Here is a 15,863-nt window from a genome sequence, read left to right as displayed (position 1 = left end):
ACCCAGGCTGGAGTGCAATGGCGCGATCTCGGCTCACCGCAACCTCCACCTCCTGGGTTCAGGCAATTCTCCTGCCTCAGACTCCTGAGTAGCTGGGATTACATGCATGTGCCACCATGCCCAGCTAATTTTTTGTATTTTTAGTAGAGACAGGGTTTCACCATGTTGACCAGGATGGTCTCGATCTCTTGATCTCGTGATCCACCCGCCTCGGCCTCCCAAAGTGCTGGGATTACAGGCATAAGCCATCTTCCCCGGCCTAATTTTTATATTATTAATAGAGACGGTTTCACCATGTTGGCCAGGCTGGTCTCAAACTCCTGACCTCAAGTGATCCACCCACCTCACTGGGATTACAGTGAGTGCTATAATTACACCTCGGCCTCCCAAAGTGCTGGAATTACAGGTGTGAACCACCACACCCGGCCAAGCACCACCACTCTTTAGGGCAGAGTCGCATTTTGCTGCATTTGCTCAAGCAAGCTCTGTGGGTCCTGTTTCCTGTCTCATTGTTGAGTATGTTTTCATATTCACCAATCTTTTCATCGCCAATCCCCATTTCTACATTTAATCACACACATCTCAGAGTGCTAGGGCTTTATTACAAATGGAGTTGACTGCTGCAGAGGCCCTTCTCCAATCTTTCTTCTCAACTTTCTTCCCTCCCAAAGACATCCCTCTAGGGAAGGTCAGTAGGCCATTAGGGAGGAGGAAATCTGGAGAGTGAAAAGGAGCACTGCTTTTATCAAAGTGCTCTGAAACATCCACTGAGTCTGAAGGCTGGTTCCAGCTGAGAATCTTCTAGTGGAAGAGGTTTAGCTCTTATCTTCAAGGTCCTTCATTTCTACGTCCTGAGGGGCTTTCGTCTTCTTTTGCCTTTTGAGCTGTGGTTCACTAGTCCTGGCTGGCTTTGTTGGGGCTTCCACTAAGTAACGGGAAGAAGGAAGTATTAATCCAAATAAATCCAGGCTTTCCCTCACCCACCTCTATCCGAGACTCACCTTCCATGGCTGCCTTGTCTTTCTGGGCAAGCCGGATCTGCTGCAGGAGTTTTCTGCGCTTCTTCCCGGACAGAGTAATGTTGGCACGTGCACTGGACCTGATGGATAGGTGAAAGTAAAGATATCTAGGACCCGAACCAACTGAGGTCACACAAATGGTTCTGGCTCTAGATAAAGTATTAAATATAGAAAAAGTATTAAAGAAAGTACTTAACATTAATTGTTAAAGTTTTGTATGTAGTAGAAACCCTAAATATTTACACTGAAGAAGCCAATGAAGGGACATAGACCCGGCGCGGCGGCTCACGCCTGTAATCCCAACACTTTGGGAGGCTGAGGTGGGAGGATGACCTGGGGTCAGGAGTTCAAGATCAGCCTTGCCAACATGGTGAAACCCAAGGAGGTGATCTGAGAGGTGAAGCTGCTTCGGAGCTCTGCAGGGCAGAGAGAAGACTCGGTGGGGACTACCAACAGGACGAGGGTCTGGTACTCACGCCCGCTTCTTGAGGTGGTGCCTCGTGATCAGCCCTTGGTCTATCACAGCCCCGATCACCCGGTGTCTCAGACGCCGCTCCCGATTTAACACCCGCCGGCGTTTGAACAGCTTCTTCTTCAGCTCCTACCCGGGAGAAATATGCGAATCAGATGGAGGCAGCGCGCCGCGACCCCGGGCTGCTCCACCCGGCAACCAGTGCCCCCCTATTGATCCCATCTCGGGCGAGACAAAAGGGCTCGGGGACGCTTGAGGAAACAAAGCCACGGCCCCCACACAGTCACCGTTCGGGGACGGTTGATCTTTCCCCCGGGAGCTCCCATAGTCGCGCCGCTACGGCAGCTCACGGTCCGTACTTCCGCTCCGCACCGGATCCGCGGGGCTCCGCCCCGGCCTTCCGCGGGCCAATCGCACCTCGGGGGCGGGTCCTTGGGCTATATAAAGGCGCTCCGTGGACTGGGAGGCCTTTTGGAGGGCGGAGAGTTGGTAAGTGTGGGTTTTACTGTAGTATCCGAATTGAGCGTCCGGGTGGAGTAGAGGTGCCGGGCGGAGGGCTCTGGACTGGGCCTCAGGACCCTCCTTTTCTTGGCGGGGACCGGGTTTGTGGTCTCGCTCCCCGTAATGTACGGAGGAAGAGGGAAAGGGCTCTGGTCCCCTCGGCGTCATGTCTTCGGTGCCGGTGGCTTCCCATCCGCTGGTTCTATCCTCAAGCGCCGAGACACCGGCATCTCGGAGCAGGGCAACCGAGATCTAGCTGTTTCCTTCACGGGGGTGCTCACACTGTCTCATTTGATTTCAGGTCTGCGGACGCTGTATCCCCTCTTCCACATCCCGCTGCAGCCAATAAAGGTCGTTCCTACCCTAGTCGGTCTGTGTCCGCGTTCCTTTTTCGGAGACTGCAGAGTTCGGGGAAGCTGTACGAGTTCTTCTGCTACGCGGAATTTGCAGATCTTTCCCTGGATCTCAGGCCTCCGGCTAGAGTAGGGTGGACACTTCACACAGGTCCTCTGGTCGACCTTACCCGGACTTACAGATGGCCGCGCTGCGTCGAATGCTCCACCTGCCGAGCCTGGTGGCAGGGGTGTGCCTCCCTTTTGCGGGTAGGGAGGTGGGGGCAGAGTGGGGAGGGCAATGTGGGTTCATCGTGACCCGAGAGCCTAGTCCCTGAAATTGTGGCTCTCAGACCCCGTCGTGGGCCGGGTGCGGTGGCTCATGCTTGTAATCCTAACATTTTTCGAGGCCCAGGCGCGCAGGTCGCTTGAGTCCAGGAGTAAAAGACCAGCCTAGGGCCACATGGTGAAACACTGTCTACAAATAAATACAAAAATTAACAGGGCATGGTGGCGCCTGTAGTCCTAGCTACTCAGGAGGCCCGGGTGGGAGGATCACCCGAGCCTGGGAAGTCGAGGCTGCAGTTAGCCATGATTGAGTCACTTCACTCCAGCCTGGGTCACAGAGTAAGAATTGCCCCTGCCCCCCCCCAAAAAAAGACCTCAGTGTCCCAGTGTGTATATGCATCGTTTTTGCAGTGGCAAGATGGAGTGACATGTACCCTCCAACCGTGTCCACAGGCTCACTGGCTGGTAGCTCCCTGGCGGACCGCTGTCTCTGGGATCGGCTCCACTCCCAGTCCTGTTTGGGCAGTGTCCCCACCTTCGACTGGTTCTTTGGATACGAAGAAGTCCAGGGGCTCCTACTGCCATTGCTGCAGGAGGCACGTGCTGCCTGTCCTCTGCGGGTCCTGGATGTGGGCTGTGGGACCTCCAGCCTATGTACTGGCCTCTACACCAAATCCCCACACCCAGTGGATGTGCTTGGGGTGGACTTTTCTTTTGTGGCTGTGGCCCACATGAACAGCCTCCTGGAGGGTGGCCAAGGCCAAACGCCTCTACGCCCTGGGCACCCTGCTTCCTGCCTCCGCTTCATGCAGGCTGATGCCCAGAACCTGGAGGCTGTGGCTTCTTCAGGTTCTTTCCAACTACTGCTGGACAAGGGCACCTGGGATGCTGTTGCCCGAGGGGGTCTGCCTAGGGCTTACCAGATGCTGTCAGAATGCTTGAGGGTTCTAAGCCCTCAGGGGACCCTGATTCAGTTCTCAGATGAGGACCCTGATGTGCGACTGCCCTGCCTGGAACAAGGGTCCTGTGGCTGGACTGTGACTGTGCAGGAGCTAGGCCCATTCAGGGGCATCACCTACTTTGCTTACTTGATTCAAGGCTCTCATTAAAGACATGTTAGTAGTCCTGACCCTAATATTTCTGTGGGCAAGGAGAGGGCTGAAGAGTGAGCTATGTCTTTCCAAGGTATCTGGCTGGCTGCAAAGTGAGAATTTGAGTCCTGGCTTCCACGTTTACTAGCTGGGTGCACTACTACTGAATGTTTCTGTGCTCCAGTTTACTCATCTGCAGAGTGGGAATAACCTGGAGTTGAAATATTTAGCACGAGGTGAGTGCTGAAAAGAGAAGTTTCAAGTGGGTCATTCCCCACTTCCAACTAACTGGAGCTCCTAAAAGCAGCGAACAGAAACTGAATCCAACCCTCTGCCCCACCGACTGGCTTGTAAATTTTTCTCACCTGTAAAAGGAGATTGTCAGAGGATGGGTATAAGGAGCTTCATAAACCTGGATGAGATGTTTGAAGGGGAGGGAGCAATACTTACCCTCAAAGCTACTGGGAGGCAGGAGATGGGAATATTCCACAAAGCTGCTTCTGCAAACACCGGACCCTGTTGCTGAGTCCCAGAAAGGACAGTGGTTGGTGGCTCCCTGACACCCCGTGTCCTCAGGAATCCAACAAGCATCTTCCTCATCCTGGTCCTGCCCCCAGCTGAGTCCAGCGTTAAATGTTCTTAAAGGAGATCTAGCATCCTGTGGGCTCCAAGCCCAGCCTGGAATGGAGAAGAGAGGGGAGTTACAGTGAAAAATATTACTGATATGAAATTACAAAACGAGGCCAGGCATGGTGGCTCATGACTGTAATCACAGCACTTTGGGAAGCCAGCCTTGGCAGATTGCTTGAGTCCAGGAGTTTCAGCCCTGGCAGTAAAGTGACCCAGCCCTAACTCTACAAAACAGCCAGGCATAGTGGCACAGTAGTCCCAACTACTCAGGAGGCTAAACTGGGATGACAGCCTGAGCACTGGGAGATTGAAGCTGCAGTGGGGCGTGATATGCTGCTGTACTCCAGCCAAAAATTACTTTCTGTGGCAGTTTTTGCTCATGAAAAAATACAGCAATTATATGACTTAACAGCCTAACTTGGCAGCCTCAATTTTCTCATTTATAAAGGGGAAATACCTTCATTGGGTTGTTCTGAAAATCAGAACAAGTAAGTGTTTAGCATAGTACCTAGCACAAAGTAAATGCTCAAAGAAATGTAGCTTTTTTTTTTTTTTTTGAGACGGAGTTTCGCTCTTGTCATCCAGGCTGGAGTGCAATGGTGCAGTCTCGGCTCACCACTACCTCCGCCTCCTGGGTTCCAGCAATTCTGCCTCAGCCTCCTGAGTAGCTGGGACTACAGGCATGCGCCATCATGCCCAGGTAATTTTTGTATTTTTAGTAGATACAGGGTTTCACCTTGTTGACCAGGTTGGTCTTGATCTCGTGACCTCATGATCCACCCGCCTCAGCCTTCCAAAGTGCTGGGATTTATAATCCACCCTGCCCAGCCAAAATGTAGCTTCTATGACAGTACACAGACATGAAAAAAAGTCTAGACGAGAAGGCATCGAAAATGTAAACTATTTTTAGGTAGTTGGACTTAAGGTAACTATCTTTTTCTGCAGGTCTCTAAAGTTCACCAACTTTGCCAACTGCCTTGACTTTCTCTCCCAGATCTTCACATTTATTGAGCACCTGCTATGTTCCTGGCACTGCTGAATGCAGGGGTCATAACTGACATCCGTCTTGGCTCTGCCCAGAACATTCAGAATGCAGTGGCCTCCTGAATGAGCTACCTCACTCACCTGGCTCTTCAATTTGGTCTTGGAAAAAGGCCTCCGCCTCCTCTTCCTCACCATCAGTGAGCAGCAGCAGCTCCTCATGGGGCCAGTGGAGATCCCCACTCTCTTCATTCACCTCAGAGGCTCCCACCACAATAGATGGCAGATGGGACTTTTGAGAGAAAACCTGAATAGGGACAGCAGGGAGGTTGGCCCAAATTGGAGGGTAAGCCAGCTGTCAGACACAAGGTGGGGAAGTACTAACCTGAATATCCTGGTGACCTTCAGCCTTGCCAATCTCTCCTCTGTCCCCGAGACGGTTGGGCAGCCTGGGACTTTCTGGATGCTGGGGGGAGCCTAGGCTATTTCTATTCCAAAGCCCATCCTCCTCGCTGCTCCCTGGCACAAGGGCCATGGTGGTGATTCTTAGGAGTGCAAGATGATTGAACTCAGAGGAGAGTACTCCTTGCCCAGTGCACCCCACAAACTGTTCCTCTAATCTTCTTTGGAGCCTGGCTCCTTAAGCACTGACGTGCTAGGCGATTATGGGCTTCCTGGGGAGGGGAAAATGCCTAAGAAGTGAGATAGGATCTTTATTTCTACTTACTCCATGGAGACACTGGGATGGCAGCAAGGGTAGGAGACAAGGGCACCTGGATTAAAGCCCTATGAGCCGAGAGTTTTGATAACAACTTGGAATTTCCTGACTCCTTTGCTTACTGATTTTCCCAAGCTGGCATGTTTATATGTTATTTAATGAATATTTTCATGGTGTTTACTCTTTGTCAGGAGCTGTTTTGTTTGCTTTACATGTAACTCATTTAATTATCCTAAAACTATGAGACAGGTACTGTTAATAAGCTTCATTTCTGATGCAGAAACCGGGGCACAAGAACTTCCCTAGGATCACAGCTAAGAGGTGTTTTCTTCTGTAAAGCAGAATTCAGTACGTCACACGAATCCAGCTTTTCGTGGCTAAAAACAAAACAGCTGGGCGTGGTAGCGCGTGCCTGTAATCCCAGCTATTCGGGAGGCTGAGGCAGAAGGATCGCTTGGGCCCAGGAGGCCGAGGCTTCAGTGAGCCGTGATCGTGCCACTGCACTCCAACCCTGGGCAACAGAGTGAGACCGTGTCTCAAAAAACAAACAAAACCACGACCTCCCCCTCCCAAAAAAAAAACCCAAACAATACCAGGTGTGTATCATGACGAGAAAAGGAACAGGTTGTTTGTAAAATAAATTTTAATGATATCGTTTCTCCAACCAGTACACTTGACTTTGAGTGTTTATTCCAGAGTTGAGGGGATGGAAAGGAGATAATAGATTGACGTGTGTATGTGTGTGGATAACCTCCACGCACTGTGTTGAAAATGCGCGGGTGACTGCAGAAAACCAGAGCACAGCTCGGCCCTCTACTGATCGGGAAACTTCGGAAGACACAAAAGTGGGCAATCATAAAACCCACGGCAACCATGAAGACACGCACTCTCCCCCTAGCAATCCTACTCTGAAATTGAGGACACAAGGTCCCCGCGCTCAGCCCTTGGTGTCAGCACCTCTTCATATCCTCAACGCCCTCAGCTAAACCTGACACCCAGGCGCTCTGGATTCTAAACGTTTCCTTGAGCAGGTCCTCTCTAGCCCGCCGCTGAACAGGTCCTCTCTAGCCCGCCGCTGAACAGGTCCTCTCTAGCCCGCCGCTTCTCTATGGTTTCCGCTATCGGGCGCTCTATCCGGCGCAGACGGACAGACACGGCGCAGCGACAGCTCGCGGCTGCGGGGGACTCCGGAGTGCGCCCCGCTGGCTGTGCAGGCGGCCATGCAGTCCTTGAGGAAAATGCTGATCACGGTCGCAGTGCTGGGCGCAGGAGCTGGCGTGGGCTACGCGCTCCTTGTTATCGTGACCCCGAGAGGGCAGCGGAAGCAGGAGATGCTGAAGGTAGAGGCAACGGGTAGTCCCGAAGTTGGGTGGGCGGGTGGAGAGCCCCGGACTGGAGCTCCTTGTGAACCTCCCTTCCTGCCCTCAGGAGATGCCACTGCAGGACCCGCTGAGCAGGGACGAGATGGCCAGGACCACGCAGCTAGTGATGGACGTTCTGAAGGAAGCAGCGACCACGCAGGAGAACGTGGCCTGGAGGAAGAACTGGATAGTTGGCGGCGAAGGCGGCAAAGGCGGGAAGTCAGCGTGAGACTGGACTTGCCCCAGTGGGCGCTGGGACCTTGGCTAGGGCGCAGGAGTCTGAGGCACCCTTTCTCCTTCGTGGGCCCAGCGGGGAGTCCGGACCGAGATGCCATTCCCAGGACTTTTTTGGGTCCTGTGAGCTGCCATCGGGTGAGCACCTTCCTCCCAAACCCTGCACTGATTGCTTTAAAGTCCGCAAAGGCTGGTCGGGCGTGGTGGCTCACGCCTGTAATCCAAGCACTTTGAGTTCAAGACCAGCCACTTTGAGTTCTGACCAACATAGTGAAACCCTGTCTTTAATTAAAAAAAAAAAAAAAAAGTCCACAAAGGTGGACAGGGCCGAGACACGAGTCGGTTGTGGTGAACTGAAAGAACCAATAAATCACGTTCCTCCATCCACATGAGCCCTGCAGTTGACGCCTATTAATGTGAGACACTCGTGGTCAGTGCTAGGGGCTCGGGCTGTAGCTGCTGTCTGTCCCACCCTACCAGGAGAGGCTGACCCAATATAGTGACCACATTTTCTTTTCTATTTGAGATGGAGTCTCACTGTCACCCAGGCTGGTGTGCAGTGGCCCGATCTCAGCTCACTGCAACCTCCGCCTCCCAGGTTCACACAATTCTCGTGTCTCAGCCTCCCGAATAGCTGAGATTACAGGCGCACACTACCACGCCCAGCTAATTTTTGTTTTTAATAGAGACAGGGTTTCACCACGTTGGCCAGCCTGGTCTCGAACTCCAGACTTCAGGTGATCCGCCCGCCTCAGCCTTCCTAAGTGGTGAGATTACAGGTGGGAGCCACTTCAACCTGTCTCGACCACATTTTCAAAACAGGTCATGGGGTGTCAGTTTGGAGTGTACTTCAGGGGGTAACAGTGGGACATTCTTGAAATCTGAACTATCCTGGAAAATCTTGTAGCAGTGGAAGCTTATACAGGACACTCAGGACTCCTGTCTTTGGAGTGAGACTGGAGGGGCATCTAGCACTTAACATATGCCACAATGCTTTCTGTGGCCATTATCTAACCTCTAGCTAAACAAGCTTAGAAGGCTTACTTACTAGTAGTAAAAGGAGTGTGCTTTGAGTCACAGATCTTGGTTCAACTCCAGTATGTAATAAACCTCAGTCCTGTTCTATGAAGTGTCATAACTACAAGGATTATTGTAAACAATTTAGAAATGTAAAGTGGTCTCCAATCTCTGAATCTGGTCAGGAGATGCCACTGAGGGGATGAAATAAAGCTGTGGGGTCCCAGCTCCACAGCCTAGTCAACCAAGTCGCTCCTCTTTTGTCTGCTTTATATTCTGTGGTTCCCAAGCAAGATTGCAACTGAAAAGAAAAGGCTGCTGTTATTAAAGTCAGAACACCAAATAAAGCTGGTTGGTTGGTTGGTTTTTGAGACAGAGTTTCACCCTTGTCGCCCAGGCTGCAGTGCAATGGCATGATCTCAACACTGCAACCTTAGCCTCCCGGGTTCAAGTGATTCTCCTGCCTCAGCCTCCCCAGGAGCTGGGACTACAGGGGTGTGCCACTACGTCAGATTTTTTTTTTTTTTTTTGAGATGGAGTTTTGCTCTTGTTACCCAGGCTGGAGTGCAATGGCACGATCTCGGCTCACCGCAACCTCCGCCTCCTGGGTTCAGGCAATTCTCCTGCCTCAGCCTCCTGAGTAGCTGGGATTACAGGAACGTGCCACCATGCCCAGCTAATGTTTTGTATTTTTAGTAGAGACGGGGTTTCACCATGTTGACCAGGATGGTCTCGATCTCTTGACCTCATGATCCACCCACCTCGGCCTCCCAAAGTGCTGGGATTATAGGCGTGAGCCACCGCGCCCGGCCCGTCAGATTTTTTTGTATTTTTAGCAGAGACGGGTTTTGCCATGTTGGGCAGGATGGTCTCGAACTCCTGACTTCAGGTTATCTGCCTGCCTGGCCCCAAATAATGCTAACACTGGGATGTAAAACCTAGATGACTGTAATCCCAGCACTTTGGGAGGCCGAGGTGTGTGGATCACGAGGTCAAGAGATCGAGACCATCCTGGTCAACATGGTGAAACCCCGTCTCTACTAAAAATACAAAAAATTAGCTGGGCATGGTGGTGCGTGCCTGTAATCCCAGCTACTCAGGAGGCTGAGGCAGGAGAATTGCCTGAACCCAGGAGGCGGAGGTTGCGGTGAGCGGAGATTGCGCCATTGCACTCCAGCCTGGGTAACGAGCGAAACTCCATCTCAAAAAAAAAAAACAAAAAAACAAAAAACCTAGATGAGCACTGGTGCTCTTTTCAGCTATTAAAACACATGTGTTATGTGTGATCTTTACAGATTAACTATAGCCTCTTCCCTAGCCAAGCAATGAGAGGGGTCAGCAGCAGTTTGACAGGATACCAGGTTGGGGTATCAACAGCCAGGGGGGCTATCATGGAGAAGCTCATCAGTGCTTCTTGGTTTTAAAAAGGAAAAAGAACAGCTGGCTGTGGTGGCTCACACCTGTAATCCCAGCACTATGGGAGGCCAAGGCAGGCAGATCACCTAAGGTCGGGAGTTCGAGACCAGCCTGACCAACATGGAGAAACCCCGTCTCTACTAAAAAAAAATTAAAAATACAAAAAATTAGCCACATGTGGTGGCACATGCCCATAATCCCAGCTACAAGGGAGGCTGAGGCAGTAGAATCGCTTGAACCCAGGAGGCAGAGGTTGCAGTGAGCCGAGATCATACCACTGCACTACAGCCTAGGAAGCAGAGCAAGACTCCATCTCAAATAAACAGAATTATCCTTTTAGTAGCTAATACTTACTAGGTACCAGGCACTATGCTAAAGCATCTTACACCATTATGTAACCTTTATGACAATCCCAAGAAACAGGCACTGTTATCCCTATTCTATTAAGAAGCAGGGCTTTTCTGGGTGAGATGTGGAATAACTTAAATCACAGTGAAAAGCAGCCTTACATCACTTAAGGTGGCAAACCCGAGGGAAAAGTATGAGAAGGATGTTGCTGACTTTAAGTTGAAAGGAAAGTTTGATGGTGCAAAAGGTCCTGCTAAAGTTTCCTGGAAAAAGGTGGAAGATGAAGAGGAGAGAGGAGGATACATAAAGAAACTTTATCTGGCCAGGCTCAGTGACTCACACTTGTAATCCCAACACTTTGGGAGGCCAAGGCGGGTGAATCACCTGAGGTCGGGAGTTCAAGACCAGCCTGACCAACATGGAGAAACCCCATCTCTACTAAAAGAAAAGAAAAATACAAAATTAGCCGGGCATGGTGGTGCATGACTGTAATCGCAACTATTCAGGAGGCAGAAACAGGAGAATCACTTGACCCCGGGTGGCAGTGGTTGCCGTAAGCTGAGACTGTGACATTGCACTCCAGCCTAGGCAACAAGAGTGAAACACCGTCTCAAAAGAAAAAAAAAACTGTTTGTCTCCTCATGAATACCTTAGAGTAGGGGAGCCCCATAATTGACACATCTCTTATTTGAGAAGTGTCTGTTGCCCTCACTAGGTTTAATTACAAAATTTGATCATGATCATATTGTTGTCTTTCAAAGTGCTCTAGAAATTGTCAGTGGTTTACATGAAGCGGCCCTGGGTGTCTGGAGCACCTTGAAACTGTATCAAAGTTATACATATTTCCAAACATTTTTTTGAGACAGGGTCTCACTCTGTTGTCCAGGCTGGAGTGCAGTGGCATGATCTCAGCTCACTGCAACCTCTGCCTCCTGGGTTCAAGTAATTCTCCTGCTTCAGTCTCTCAAGTAGCTGGGATTACAGGCATGCACCACCACACCCAGCTCATTTTTGTATTTTTAGTAAAGATGGGGTTTTACCATGTTGTCAGGCTGGTCTCTAACTCACAACCTTGTGATCCGCCCACCTCGGCCTCCCAAAGTCCCGGGATCACAGGCATGAGCCACCACGCCTGGCCTCCAAACATTTTTTAAATGAAAAGGCACTCCCCTGTTCGCCTCAAAAAAAAAAAGGAAAAAAAAAGCATTCAGGGCACAGTGGCTCACACCTGTAATCCCAGCACTTTGGGAGGCCGGATCACCTGAGGTAGGGAGTTTGAGACCATCCTGACCAAAATGGAGAAACCCATTTCTACTAAAAATACAAAATTTGCCAGGCGTGGTGGCGGGCACCTGTAATCCCAGCTACTTTGGAAGCCTAGGCAGGAGACTCACTTGAACCTGGGAGGCAGAGGTTACAGTGAGCCAAGATCGTGTTATTGTACTCCAACCTGGGCAACAGGGGTGACACTCTGTCTCAAAAAAAAAAAAAGGCCGGGCGCGGTGGCTCACGCCTGTAATCCCAGCACTTTGGGAGGCCGAGGTGGGTGGATCACGAGGTCAAGAGATCGAGACCATCCTGGCCAACATGGTGAAACCCCGTCTCTACTAAAACTACAAAAAATCAGCTGGGCCTGGTGTTGTGTGCCTGTAATCCCAGCAACTCAGGAGGCTGAGGCAGGAGAATTGCCTGAACTCAGGAGGTGGAGGTTGCGGTGAGCCGAGATCACACCATTGCACTCCAGCCTGGGTAACAAGAGCGAAACTCCGTCCCAAAAAAAAAAAAAAAAAAAAAAAAGCAGCAGCAGCTGGGCCTTTATGTTCTGTCTTACCACAGGAGTAAAAGGTGCCATCCAATGTACTTTCCACCCCTTTTAGCACTTCTCCTCCTCAACTTCCCCAGCAGTTAATCAGACCCAGAGATTAGAAACAAGTGTCTTGGCCAGGGCGGTGGCTCACGCCTGTAATCCCAGCACTTTGGGAGGCCAAGGTGGGTGGATCACGAGGTCAGGAGTTTGAGACCAGCCTGACCATGGTGAAACCCTGTCTCTATTGAAGATACAAAAATTAGCTGGGTGTGGTGGCGTCCACCTGTAATCCCAGCTATTCGGGAGGCAGAGGTTGCAGTGAGCCAAGATGTCGCCACTGCAATCCAGCCTGGGTGACAGAGCGAGACTTCATCTCAAAAAAACAAAAAACAAACAAGTGTCTTTGTTGGAAGTTAAAGATGAGGAAGAGGGTCTACTACACATTGTTCCCTTTTAGCTTCTTCCTCTGCCTTCGTTTTGTCCCTCCCAGCCATTCAGTAATGAGTCAGGCATGTACAGAACTCAGGGTCTATTTATTAGGAAGGAGATGTCAGTGCTTTACCAAAGATGAAGCGGTCACAGAGGGACAATGAGACAGGCCCTCAGCTGGGACATTTCTTGGCCACAATGAGGACAGCAGAAGGCACGAGTCCTGAAGATGGAAGAATACAGGCTTGAAACACAAGAATACTTGCCTTTTGCTCCCAAAATTCCTGATCTTGCACCATGTGCACAAAGTCCCTTCTCTTTGCCTCCCTCCTTTTCCCAGGCATGTCTCCCTACTCCCCTAAGTCCCAGTTTCTGGTCTTGCAGCCATACCCAGCTCCTGCAAAGGCCGCTCCATGTCAGCTTCTGAGAAGGCCCGTCTGGGGAAGCCACTGAGCAACTGCACAGGGTCCTGGCCCCCTCCCGGTTCCTCTCCACGGTGGAGCTCCACATAGAGCCTCACGGCTGCCAGCTGCTCCCGGGCCCGGAATGTCTGGGTCAGTGAAGTCCCATCTGGCAGCCTGACCTAAAGGGCAAGGGAGATACTCAGTATTGTGAGTATCAAAACTGAATGAAGTGCCAAAGTAAGGAAAAGAGCTAAAGCGGGCCCCTCCTCCTCCTTAGGTTGAACCAGTACAACTACTATTTAAAGCACCAAATGAACCTCTTAGGCTCTGCTTTATTAAGTGTGGATGAGAGACTCCTAGTTCCCTCAGCCTAAGAAAGACAAGGATAAGATTATACAAAAGAATCTGGATAAATACCACATCACCAGATAGCTGCATAATAAACCTAATGAAAACATGAACAAGTAAAAGGGTAACTGCTGAGTAAGAGGGAGGTATGGATTTAAATGAGACTGGGGCAGGTGAAATTTGATATCTTTCCCAAGAGTAGAGATCGAATTTCAAAAGTCATTTACAAAGAAGGGAGACATTTGGCAAAGGGCACATGAACTGAAAAAAGCTCTGAGCTGGTCACCTTACAGGCCAACAAAGGGGTCCCAGGAGCAACATAGCAATCAGAATTGGTACCTGTATGCGACACTGGTCATACTCCCGCTTGGTGGGAGGCTCCTGGCTGGGAGAGGAGGGAACAGGACCTGGCTCTGGTGCCGGTGGAGGTGGCTGAGAGCCCACACTGCCACCATACTAAAGGGCAAAGTAAAACATTCAATCAGGTACTCACCCACCCTCAGCTGAAACAGATCGTGTAACCCCATGCTTTCCCTCTGAGGCTGGAAAAGATGTACTAACCTGCCTACTTTATTACCCGCGGCGTCTTCTCAATCACCTACCTTCTTGGCTCTCTCTGCCTTGTCCCTCTCGATCTTTTCTCTAACTCTTTGTCTGGTATGTAGAAAGAAGAAACGGGGTCAGACGGCAACAAAGCAAATCCTGATTTCTTTCTCATCTGCTATCCCTCATCCCCATTGCCCAGACCTGGCTGCTAACTCCTCGGCCTTTTCCCTCCGCCTCTCCTCAGCAGCCCGGCGCATCTCATCTTCCTGTAGCCGCTGTCGTGCTGCTGACAACTCTTGCCCTTGTCTCCTGCGCTGCCGTTCCCGTTCCAATGCCTCCCGTTCCTCTCTCTCTTCACGCTCCCGCTGCTTCTGGGCCACCAGCTCCAACATCCTATGTTGCCGAGAGAAAACAGCTCAAGAGAAATGGACGGAGTGGGAAGGCGAGTTTACAACAAACAACATTAGGCGACAAATATACCAAGATGGATGAAAGAAAAGGAAAAGAAAATGCCAAAAAATGCCATTTCTTACAGTTTGCAAAAAAAAAAAAAAAAAGGAAAAGGAAATGTGGAAAGCTCCAGGTTCTCTGACCAGACTTGTGTGCTGGGGGGAGGTGGAAGACGACCCTCAGAGATGTGAGATGGTTCTTACTGTACCTCTTAGTCTGTTCCTGTCTTTCCTCTTCACTCAAAATGGGTTTGCCTTCTCCAGCAGCAGAACCAGGTCCTACAACAAGCAGTCGGTATTATTATTCTTTCAGATTCTCCTCAGGCCCTCCTGAATAATCACACCGTGTCCCCGCGTCAGGACCTTCAAGGCCGCTTTGCTCTGAGGAGGTGGGCTCCCGTCCCAGGATATGTCCAAGGGGAGTCTCTAGAGGCTCGTCCACATCGGGGTCGTCTTCGTGCTCCATCAGCCTGGCAGGGAAAGTCGGCGGGGAGGTTAGCTTTGAGGCCGCTCCTCCCGGCAGCCCCAATTCTCCGCCACCCGGAACGGATGCTCACCAGTCCATCGCAGCCTCGATGCCCTGGTTCCCTGTGAGGGCCAGAGCCTTCTCCCTGGGGGCAGAAACACCGTGAATAGCAACCACGAGCCATGGTGACCGTCAGGCTGGGGCCAAGGCCGGGACAAGTCCGCGGCCCCCCACCCCCGCACGCCGGGGTTCGGGGGCTTCCTTACGCGCGTCCCCTGGGGAAGCCCATCTCGATGAGACTCTCAAGAGCCGTCAGCTCCGCCATGGCGCCGCCACCGCCGCTTCCGCGGGGACCTGGTGTGACGAGAAGGAGGGCGAGAAGGGTCAGCGCGAGGCAACCCGCTCTCGATGCCCGCTGACGGGCGCTCGCTCGCTCACCCGGCTCTAGAGCAGCCGGAGACACTGATGAGAAGAAAGCCGAGGGGAAGCGGAAGTGCCGGATCTGTTTGGGTCACGTGGGGACGGACGTGGACGGGTGCCGCTGAGAACCAGAAAACTTCTGGCCCTGCTGCCAGGACTTTGCGTGGGCGGCAACTGGGAGGAACCCCGCCCAGCCTAGGCGACTGGCTGGCTGCTGTGAAGAAAGCTGGTGCGGCTTTAAAACCCGTGGGCGGAATGAAGCCAGTTTCCGGAACTTCATCCAGCCTCACCCTTCTTGGAAGTTGGAATATGGGCCCTTAGCGCAACGTTTTGGGAAATTCTTTGGCAGTATTTGCCAGGAGCCGAAGAGAAATGTGCATGCTCTTTGGCCCACTCATCCTCTGCGGAATTGAGCCATCCTCTGCCTGACTTCAAAGGGATCTCTCTGCAAAGCACAGTGACCTAATCCTGTCCTCACCTCCCTGCTTAAAACTCGATGACACTCTTGGTCGGGCGCGATGGCTCAAGCCTGTAATCCCCCCACTTTGGGAGGCCGAGGTGGGTGGATCACGAGGTCAAGAGATCG

General features: G+C 51.5%; 4 protein-coding genes, 2 long non-coding RNA genes and 1 other non-coding gene across 8 annotated transcripts in view; 4 read left to right on the top strand and 3 right to left on the bottom strand.

Moving 5' to 3' along the window:
• Positions 1–6,212, top strand: part of LOC116554889 — a 10,143-nt gene extending 3,931 nt beyond the window's left edge. The window contains exon 2 of the long non-coding RNA XR_004270317.1: positions 5,215–6,212. This is a non-coding gene — a long non-coding RNA (uncharacterized LOC116554889). The remainder of the gene's footprint in view (positions 1–5,214) is intronic.
• On the bottom strand, positions 583–5,902 carry LBHD1 (LBH domain containing 1). Its single transcript, XM_032283093.1, has 6 exons — positions 5,700–5,902; positions 5,459–5,621; positions 4,154–4,381; positions 1,496–1,620; positions 1,002–1,099; positions 583–925 (listed from the first exon to the last, which is right to left on the bottom strand). Exons 1-6 carry the CDS (start codon positions 5,847–5,849, stop codon positions 895–897), a joined length of 795 nt encoding a protein of 264 aa, XP_032138984.1. The 5' UTR covers positions 5,850–5,902; the 3' UTR covers positions 583–894.
• CSKMT (citrate synthase lysine methyltransferase) lies at positions 1,893–3,741 on the top strand. The gene is made up of 3 exons (XM_032283095.1): positions 1,893–1,980; positions 2,294–2,594; positions 3,066–3,741. Exons 2-3 carry the CDS (start codon positions 2,528–2,530, stop codon positions 3,719–3,721), a joined length of 723 nt encoding a protein of 240 aa, XP_032138986.1. The 5' UTR covers positions 1,893–1,980; positions 2,294–2,527; the 3' UTR covers positions 3,722–3,741.
• Positions 2,070–2,218, top strand: LOC116555274. The gene has a single exon (XR_004270470.1). It is a non-coding gene; the product is annotated as a small nucleolar RNA SNORA57 (small nucleolar RNA).
• Positions 6,213–7,115: 903 nt separating the features above from the next.
• LOC116554888 (ubiquinol-cytochrome-c reductase complex assembly factor 3) lies at positions 7,116–7,826 on the top strand. Its single transcript, XM_032283096.1, has 2 exons — positions 7,116–7,372; positions 7,461–7,826. The coding sequence occupies exons 1-2, from the start codon at positions 7,253–7,255 to the stop codon at positions 7,620–7,622; spliced, it is 282 nt and encodes a 93-aa protein (XP_032138987.1). The 5' UTR covers positions 7,116–7,252; the 3' UTR covers positions 7,623–7,826.
• Positions 7,827–10,818: 2,992 nt separating this feature from the next.
• LOC116554885 lies at positions 10,819–12,418 on the bottom strand. The gene is made up of 3 exons (XR_004270316.1): positions 12,138–12,418; positions 11,575–11,578; positions 10,819–10,972 (listed from the first exon to the last, which is right to left on the bottom strand). It is a non-coding gene; the product is annotated as an uncharacterized LOC116554885 (long non-coding RNA).
• A 311-nt stretch (positions 12,419–12,729) lies between these two features.
• Positions 12,730–15,391, bottom strand: UBXN1 (UBX domain protein 1). 2 transcript variants are annotated; one of them, XM_032283092.1, is made up of 10 exons: positions 15,296–15,391; positions 15,124–15,211; positions 14,949–15,002; positions 14,755–14,861; positions 14,601–14,670; positions 14,144–14,335; positions 13,999–14,050; positions 13,736–13,852; positions 13,035–13,227; positions 12,730–12,867 (listed from the first exon to the last, which is right to left on the bottom strand). In XM_032283092.1, exons 2-10 carry the CDS (start codon positions 15,180–15,182, stop codon positions 12,818–12,820), a joined length of 894 nt encoding a protein of 297 aa, XP_032138983.1. In that variant the 5' UTR covers positions 15,183–15,211; positions 15,296–15,391; the 3' UTR covers positions 12,730–12,817. The 2 variants fall into 2 exon arrangements, with proteins under 2 accessions (XP_032138983.1, XP_032138982.1); XM_032283091.1 differs by having other exon boundaries at positions 15,124–15,369.
• Between the last annotated feature and the right edge of the window lie 472 nt (positions 15,392–15,863).

This window comes from Sapajus apella, unplaced genomic scaffold (assembly GCF_009761245.1).
Source record: "Sapajus apella isolate SASKATOON/1434 unplaced genomic scaffold, GSC_monkey_1.0 scaffold14, whole genome shotgun sequence".
NCBI lineage: Eukaryota > Metazoa > Chordata > Mammalia > Primates > Cebidae > Sapajus > Sapajus apella.
This window is presented reverse-complemented; position numbering and strand designations above follow the sequence as displayed.